Source organism: Coniophora puteana, assembly GCF_000271625.1.
Source record: "Coniophora puteana RWD-64-598 SS2 unplaced genomic scaffold CONPUscaffold_14, whole genome shotgun sequence".
Lineage (NCBI taxonomy): Eukaryota > Fungi > Basidiomycota > Agaricomycetes > Boletales > Coniophoraceae > Coniophora > Coniophora puteana.
In genome coordinates, this window is record NW_006913066.1 from 1,062,511 (window position 1) to 1,071,514 (window position 9,004).

At 56.1% G+C, this 9,004-nt stretch overlaps 2 protein-coding genes across 2 annotated transcripts; one reads left to right on the forward strand and one right to left on the reverse strand.

The window, feature by feature from the left end:
• Nucleotides 1-179: 179 nt before the first annotated feature.
• CONPUDRAFT_158469 (uncharacterized protein) lies at nt 180-3,005 on the reverse strand (the record flags this gene model as incomplete). The annotated part of the gene is made up of 11 exons (XM_007775474.1): nt 180-357; nt 399-554; nt 618-1,109; nt 1,163-1,308; nt 1,388-1,462; nt 1,575-1,815; nt 1,874-2,021; nt 2,079-2,235; nt 2,294-2,372; nt 2,424-2,528; nt 2,590-3,005. 11 exons carry the CDS (start codon nt 3,003-3,005, stop codon nt 180-182), a joined length of 2,193 nt encoding a protein of 730 aa, XP_007773664.1.
• Nucleotides 3,006-5,056: 2,051 nt separating this feature from the next.
• On the forward strand, nt 5,057-6,355 carry CONPUDRAFT_111405 (uncharacterized protein). The gene has a single exon (XM_007775475.1). The coding sequence runs from the start codon at nt 5,093-5,095 to the stop codon at nt 5,639-5,641; it is 549 nt and encodes a 182-aa protein (XP_007773665.1). The 5' UTR covers nt 5,057-5,092; the 3' UTR covers nt 5,642-6,355.
• Nucleotides 6,356-9,004: the final 2,649 nt, after the last annotated feature.

The following is a 9,004-nucleotide window of genomic DNA, read 5'->3' on the forward strand; positions in this document are numbered from 1 at the left end:
GCACTTAGCAGTGCAGCGTACAATGAATCTCCTGAACCTTAGAGTACGGCGCTACACGGCGACAAGAATATTGATGACAGTATCATATACAGGGACAGGATCACAGCAGGGAAAACGACGCTGTGAGGTTGAGAATTTATAGTTGCTCGTGTGTTGATGATCGATTGGTAAGGCTTTGTTCAGCATGTACCTCCGCCTCCGGGCCCACCACCCCCGCCACAACCACCGCCTCCCCCGCCGCCCCCGCCACAACCACCGCCACCACCTCCTCCCCCGCTGCTGCTGCCACCACCGCATGCTGCTGCTGCTGCTCCACCTCCACCCCCACCTCCGCCGCCGCACGCTATTCCTCCACCACTACCGCCGCACACTGACCCCCCTCCAATGCCACCACCTACAATTCCTCCGCCTGAACTTCCTCCACCTGAACTTCTTGCACCTGAACTTCCTGCACCTGTACTTCCTCCACCACATGCTGCAGCACCGCCTCCGCAAGAGGCACCAGTTGCACATGCCCCAACACCAGCTGCACACGTGGAAGTGCACCCGCCAGCCTATAAAATGACAATTAGTATGTTCCATTATATCGGGACAGCAAGAAAATACACACAGCACACCTGCCCGACGACGCCGTCGGACCCGTCACAACACCCCCTGTACCAGCTACACGTCCACCCGGCATCCAGTAATACATAGGAACCGGGTACAGGGACGCCTGTGAATGCGTCGGCGCCCTCGCCCGACTCTGAGCCCATGGCTCTCCGCGGCTGCCGCTGTCGTTGCTTTGAGCCGCCTTGCGCACACGCCGCGCGAACTTCTCCTCGCGGTGCCTTCTTCCGAGCATACTCGAGCTCTTGCGATGCAGCGGAAACACGGCGTTGTGCTCGCTCGGATGCGTAGCTGCAAGCGCTAGTGGTGTGTCGGTAGGTAAGAGCGCTTCCGCTTCTGGGGGAGCGTGCCGGTTTACGAGGCGCTTGAGCTTCTGCCCGAGAGTGTCCCCGGGCAGAGGGCAGCCGCAGTGCATGTACGGTACGTGGTATTTGTCCTGCCACACGCGGCAAGTGACGTCGAAGGAGTTTGCGAGCCGGTTTTCTTCAACCTTGTCATTGCTGTAGCGAATGGTAAGACCAAGTGGAAAAGGATAAAGGTACTAGGATATTACTGGTCGACATATCGTTTGATGTATTTGATGCAGTTCTTCTGATAGGCCTTTGCCATGAGCTGATGTGTGTGCCACGCGAGGTCGATATCAAGGGTAGGTACGAAGAATGATGCCGGTGACTCAGCCATGAGCCCCAAGAACCTGCGCTACATGTTCAAATACAATCGTTCAATAAGGTAAAAATTGAGAGTACGCGTGATATCGAGCGACACAGTGTTCCAACACCAGCTGGTCCTCCTGAGCATCGAAAAATCCCGGCCGGATCCATTCGAGATCGTGCATCTTCTCTATGAACGATCCCTGACGAAGCACCGCGCCCACAAGATCAAGCGAAAATACGCGGTCATCTGTTTAAGCGCTGAATATCCGTGTTCGCCTATTGGAGCCGTCAGTACACTGCATGCGAGCGTACCAGAGGTGGTGAGCAAACGGACAGCAGGTGTAAAACCTGCGAATGCATAGCAGCATGAAACTTCTTGACCGAGTAATCAACGTTCAGCAGGATTTGTCGCGTGTAATTGTCAACGTCGTGTCCGTCGAGTCGCGGCGCCTGCGAGAGGGCCTGCTGCACCGGCATCGCAGCAAGGACACGGTCCTTGATATGAGTTGCGAACCTCTTGTCTATCAGAGACGTGGGCGTCATGACGGTTCGCCTGGTACGCGAGCATCGTCAGCCAGATATCCGGCCTGCGCGTTATGAGATGAACCTACGCAAGGTACTTGTCTGGAGCGCCAGTTTTGACGATGTTCCTGGCAAGTTTGGTGAGGCCGAGAGATTCCTTGGTGATTTGATAGCTACAGTCGCATTCGTGGCCGAACTTGCTCTGTGCGTAGCCTGTCCCTCGCGACGTAATGAACGCTGCCATAAGTCAGAACCGTGTTCCTTGACAGAGAGAAGCGTGTGATGAGAACTCACGGACAGTGACGTGGGCAAAGCATAGCGGACACTGAACATACTTATGCGTCATCTCGGCAATGGCGTTGGCTGGTGCATACGGCGTGCGTGTCCGCTGTATCCATGATTGAACACGTTCTGGAGTCGGGTTATCGGTGGTTAGAAGATCGGGAAGTGCCTATCATTGCATATACGTTAGGGTTCTCAAGGAATGCAGTATTGTTCGGATGACGTACCAGGAACATCTCCATGTCCTCAGTGTACTTGGTTAGGCGTCCAAGCTGACGAACGCGGGTAGTATCCTCGGCATACTTGCTACGGTAGCATCAGTACAATTGCCAGAGAAGAGTCTAAAATGGGGCGTACTTGGGGTTAAGCAAGTACGAGTGCCAGACCATCACTACGTCAATCGGCGGAAGGTGGTCCAGCACGACGTCATCCTCTTCTAGCGTCAAACACCATCGTTCGAACCTTGACGCAATATGCGAAATCAGCCTCACAGCAACGTTAAAGAGAACCATGTTGTACGCACCGTTCAACTGCTAAGTTTACAAACCATCCCCACCGCCCCGCCGGGTCCATTCTCTGCACGAAGGCTGGTATTCTCTCGTCGGCGCCCTGCTCCATCGCCATGCGAAGCGCGTGAAACGCGTGGAGAATGGCAAGATGCCCCTGTAACTGTGCGGAATTCACGAAGGCCTTGACCGACCGTTGACCCATGGTGTATTTCTTGGGTGAGGTGTAGACCGGTAACTGCGCGTCACCGTCTGGGGCACCATTGTTCATCGTCCCTGCCGGATGTTCCTGGAGGCCATTCGAGTCGAGGTTGGGTTCAAGATGCAGCCCATCGTTGGCTTCCGTCCATATCTCGTGGCCGACTGCTTCGGCCTCTTCGTCGGCGCGCAAAAGACGTGGAGCGGAGCGAGACGTAGAGGACTCTGGGGACATGTTATTGTATGGTGGTCGGCGTGAAGTTGAGGTAACCGTGCTCTCGTTGACACTATCACGGTCGTTAGTTAGAGGGTGAGTTGGGATCTACGGCAATCAGAAAAGTCACCCAAACTGCCGCTATTACATTCTGATGAGGAACTTGCTGTAGAACTCGCTTTCGACACTGCCTATTGATGGAGACCACGGGGTACAGGAAGATTCAACGACGGATCCTATTCTGTCAGAGCAACTCTGAGCTAACAGGGAGATGAACTTCGGGCAGAGTAGCACACACCTAGCATAAGTTAAGAACCTGCCGAGTTACAGGTCAATGAATCAACGATTACGATGGCATTGCAGGAGTTTTACCAATCTTTCCTCATAGTGCCTCATAATGACACGACAGCCGCATAGGACGATGTAAAGAGGGACATCGTTGGTAGGGCTTTAACTAGCAGCCTAAATGATCCACTATTCTGTCCAAGAAGTTCGTAAGCGGGTTAGGGCGGATTCATGGTGGATAGTGTCGTGTGACGGGCGTGTGCTGCTCATAAAGCACAGTTCTATTTGCTGTATGTGAGAACGTTTCGATGAAAGATACGAACGCATCCAGAGTGTGCATGCAAGGTGTAAGGGGGCGCCGCTTAGGGAAAACTCACAAAATGGCGAGTGGGCATTGGATATCCTCGACAACTGGGCGTTGGAGGGTGGAGAGGAATTTATCGAGGATTGCGAGACCGCAAGAGGGATGCCTGTTGGGTTTACGGTTTGCTTCTGAGCTTGAACCCAGTGCTATCTCAATGGGAAAAGGAGACGACGGAAAATGTGCTAAAGGCGTACCCCGCTTGTTCGGTCAGCAATGTTTTGGCGGAGGTGTACCTATAAGTATGATTTAACGATACCAATGCAGCATTATACGGTGCCGAGTGTGATTCCCAAGGCATGTTCGAGGCGTCGATATATTCAGAGCTCGAGTATATACACTCGAGATGCCATGTTTCCTAGAGGAAATCCACGGTGTCAAGATTGTCCCAGGTCAGTTAGATAGAGAAGACTGTTGGGTGGTGTAACGGTGCAGGCCGTTACAATTACGTAGTCATATTGCTCACGTTGTCGCGGCCGGTAGCTTTCCCTCACGGAGGGTTTTGACGCACCCGTGCCTTAACTATATAGTTGGCGCTCGTTTATTCTCACGCATCCGTAGCTAGTTAGAAGTACTATTGTTTTGTATGTTTTCTCTTCGTCTACTCAACGCCAGTATTCGCTGCCATTCTACTCGTTCTATTCCATTACTCCTCGTCTCGCTCGTTTCGGCTTCTCTCGTCTCGACATCAACCCCCGGCACCGTTACAGTTTGAGTAGACCAACCTTCCGGAACGAGCTAAGTCCCTCCACTCCGACTAGCCCGCTTTTCGCTTTTCCGCTCCCACCCATTCATTTCGACTCTTCTTTTCGCGCGCTTATTTCATTTCCACTTCTCCGCGCCCTCGTTGCTTCTTTCTACTAAAATGTCTTGGAACCCCGCAGATCAGAACCCCACCGACGAATGGGATACCGGCTTCGTTGCCGACGAAGCCGCCGCGCCCTCGATCGAGGCGCCGCCGGCTCCCGCACCTCCTCAGGCGACCACTGCCGAGGAGATCCTCTGGTCGGCGCTCAGCGAGATGCGTCGCGAGTCGGCCGAGGCACGCGAGCGCTTCGAGCGTCAACAGCAGTCCTCCAACGAGGCACTCACTGCCATGGCCGCCGCCCTCCGCGAGTTTCGACGCGCGCCGGCTTACGCGGTTCCTCCCGCTCCGGCCACCGCCCACCACTTCGCACCCACGCCCGCTCGGCCGCTCAAGGCTCGTGAGCCTCGCCTGTTCGACGGCACGACCGCCAACGTCGAGCCGTTCATCGACGAGGTCGAGACGAACATCCGTCTTCAACGCATGGCGGACGACCGCGACAAAACTGGCTACCTCTCGACGTACCTCAAGGACGGTAACCCGAAGACGTGGTACTACACCGTCAAGACACACGAGCCGCACCTGCTCGACGATTTCCCTGAGTTCCTCGACGCTTTCCGTACCCAATTCGCTGACCCCAATCTTTCACGCACTGCTATGCGTAAGATCCAAGCCCTCAAGCAGACGGGCTCGTGCGCGGCTTACGCGGCTCGCTTTCGCGAGCTGCTCCCGCTCGTCGACTTCTCGCCCACCACGCAGCTCGACCAGTTCAAGAATGGTCTGAAACTCGCTGTTCGCGATCTCGTTCGCGGCGTACGTCCCAAGCCCAAGACGTTCGACGAGTACGTCGCCCTCGCCATCGAGTTCGACAACGACCTGCACGAGGACGAGCTTGCCGCCAAGCACATGCGCGAGCCTCCACGCCGCGGCCTCGAGCTTCGTGAGGTTCGCCGCACTGCACCGCCCTCGCCACGCCCATCGACTTCCGCCGCCGCGTCGTCCGACGTCGTCCCCATGGAGGTCGACGCTGTCAAGTTCCGTGGTCCGCTCTCGCAAGAAGAGAAGGACCGTCGCAAGCGTCTCGGCCTCTGCGACTACTGCGGCCAGGGCAAGCACTCCGCCGACGACTGCCCTAACAAGTCCGACAAGGCGAAGAGGCGCGACGCGGAACGCAAGGCTGCTCTCGCGAAAGCGGGAAAAGCCTAACCGGGAGTCCACCCACTGCCCTAGGGCTCCCGGTCGCCGACGATAGGGCACGTCCGCTCCCGACCGTGACGCCTGCGTTCGTTCGCGCGACGGACGGACGTTATATACCCCAGAACTACGTCCCTTCTCGTTTCGTTTTCGCTTCCTCCACTTATTTTAATTCCCCAGACCACTTCTTCATCAACGTCGCTCTCTCGTTCCCTGGTCGCAAGCCCATCCGCACGTTCGCTCTCGTCGATTCCGGCGCTAGCGCATCGTGTATTTCGGACCGCTTTGCTCAACGCCATTCGCTTCCGCGCGCGCCAAAGGATGTTCCCGTCCCGATTACCGCCGTTGACGACCGTCCCATCGCTAATGGTCTCGTCACTCACGACGTCGTTGCTCAACTATCGGTGGACAAACATTCCGAGGTCATGCGCCTAGGCATTGTATCAGTGGGTTATCCTGTTATCTTGGGCTTGGACTGGCTACGTCGTCATAATCCGCAGATCGACTGGTCCACTATGGACTTATCCCTTTCGTGTTGCAATCTTCGTCGCTCTACGCCGGTGCGCGTCGTCGCTCAAGGCCCTGGTCTTCCTCGACTTCCGCCCACCTCGCTTTCTGTCAACTCTACTTCTGTGACCTCCGTCGGTTTAGGCTTTGGTCTTCGCGGCGAGTCCCTCTTTTCCTCTCATTCCCTCGCTTCTCCTCTCCCTGTACCTACATCTTCTCCCCCCAATATATCACCTTCTGCATTGCATGATGAGCGTTTGGCCAACGCCTCGTCTTCGCGCTCGTCCGCGGACAGCGCGCCAACTTCTCTGAAGTATACTTCCTCCCCCACTCCCTCTTTTCTCTCTGCGATGACGGGACTTAACGGCTTCGGTCGCTCTGTCCTCGATAGCTCTCATCCTTTACCTTCTCCCCGTCCTAATATTCGCATTCTCTCGTCTTCACGCTTCCGGAAATCCGCGAAGAACCATGATATTGCGCTGATTCGTTTCCATCCTGTAGATTCCCCATCGTACCGCATTGCCACTATGGGCTCGACGCCCTCGTCGCACGATTCCGACCTTGGTCCTGACGACCCTCATGACGCTTCTGCGCTGCGCGCATTACCAGCTAAGTATTTCCCCTGGGCTTCGAGCGTCTTTTCGGACACTGAGGTCGACGCTCTTCCTCCACACCGCCCATACGACATCTCAATCGACCTCGAGGACGGCAAGTCTCCGCCTTTCGGTCCGATGTATCGCCTCTCGCAGGACGAGCGCGACGCACTCGCCAAGTACCTCGACGAGAACCTCCGGAAAGGTTTCATCCGTCGCTCCACCTCCGCCGCCGCTTCCCCCATCCTATTCGTACGCAAGAAGTCCGGCGAGCTCCGGCTCTGCGTCGACTATCGCGGTCTCAACTCCATCACGAAGAAGAACCGCTATCCGCTCCCTCTCATCGACGACCTCCTCGACAGGACTCAAGGCTGCAAGGTCTTCACCGTTATCGACCTCAAGAACGCCTTCAACCTCATTCGCATCAAGGACGGCGACGAGTGGAAGACTGCGTTTCGTACCCCGCAAGGGCTCTTCGAGACGCTTGTCATGCCTTTCGGTCTCACCAACGCGCCGTCGACGTTTCAGGCGTTCATCCAGGATACGCTACGCGACTACCTCGACGTTTTCTGTGTTGTCTATCTCGATGATATACTAATCTTCTCTCGCTCGCAGGACGAGCACGATGCGCACGTCATGAAGGTGCTAGATCGCCTCAAGTCTGCGCGTCTCTTCGCCAACCCCGAGAAGTGCACCTTCGACCGCTCCGAGGTGGACTACCTTGGTTATGTCATCGGCGCTGACGGCATCAAGATGAGCCCGAAGAAGCTCGACACCGTTCGTTCATGGCCCGAACCTCGCAGCGTCCGCGACGTGCAGTCGTTCCTGGGTTTTACGAATTTTTACCGCCGCTTTGTTCTTCGTTATTCTGCCGTCGCTCTTCCGCTCACTTCTCTTTGCAAAAAGGACGTTCCCTTCGCGTTTTCGGACGCTGCACGCGCCTCGTTTGAAGCGCTCAAGTCGGCGCTTGCCTCTTATCCTGTCCTTCACCACTACGATCCCTCGCGTCCGTGCACGCTCGCTACCGACGCTTCCGACTTCGCCCTCGCCAGCGTCCTCCTCCAGCCCGACGATGACGGCGTCCTCCACCCGGTCGCTTATTACTCCCGCAAGTTCACGCCTGCCGAAATTAACTATGAGGTTTACGACAAGGAGCTCCTCGCCGTGGTTGATTCATTCCGCGACATGCGCGCCTGGCTGCTCGGCTCCGCTCACCCGGTCTCGGTGATTTCGGACCACAAAAACCTTGAGTATTTCATGTCTTCTCGCGTTCTTAATCGTCGTCAGGCGCGCTGGTCGATGTTCCTCTCGGAATTCGATTTTAAGCTCGTTTGGGGCCCGGGTATCAAGAACGTCGCTGACGCACCGTCACGGCGCCCGGACTTTGTCCCTCGGAAGGGGGATGAGGCCTTCGAAGCACAGTTCAAGACGCTTCTCAAGCCCTATCACACCCAGTCGTTATTCCCTGAGTCCACTCTCCTCCCTTCTCTTGATTCTCCTCCTTCTGTTTCAGTTTCTGCGCTCACCACTCTTACAGTCGATTCATCCGAGCTCCTCAAGCGTTTTCAGCACGAATGGGAGTCTGATCAAGAGTGGCGTGAAGCGCTAGCCCGAGGCGACCCTGACTTTACCGCCGAACGCGGTATGGTATTCCACAAGGGCCGTCTTTTTGTTCCTCTTGCACTTCGCTCAGATATTCTCCACTCACGTCATGACGCTCTCGTTGCAGGCCATCCCGGACGCACGCGCACGTTGCAGAACGTTCAGCGCGATTATTCCTGGCCCGGTGTTTATACCTTCGTCCGCCACTACGTTGAGGCATGCGACGTCTGCCCGCGCATCAAGGCAGTTCGACATCGCCCCTACGGACCGCTGCAACCCCTCGACATTCCCTCTCGCCCGTGGAACTCGATCTCCATGGACTTCATCGTCAAACTCCCCGTCTCGCATGGTTACGACTCAATCTGGGTTGTGTGCGACCGCTTCACTCGCGCCGCCCACTTCATTCCGTGCAAGGAGACGATCACATCCCCCGAGTTGGCGTGGCTATTCCTCGATCGCGTTTTCCGTTACCACGGTCTCCCAGAGTCGATTATATCCGACCGCGGTTCTGTATTCATTTCTCAGTTTTGGTCAGAGCTCACGCGTTTGTTGCAGATCGACGCTCGCAAGTCCACCGCCTATCACCCGCAGACGGACGGACTCACAGAACGCACAAACCAGACGCTCGAGACGTATCTCCGCGCTTACGTTTCATACCAGCAAGACGACTGGG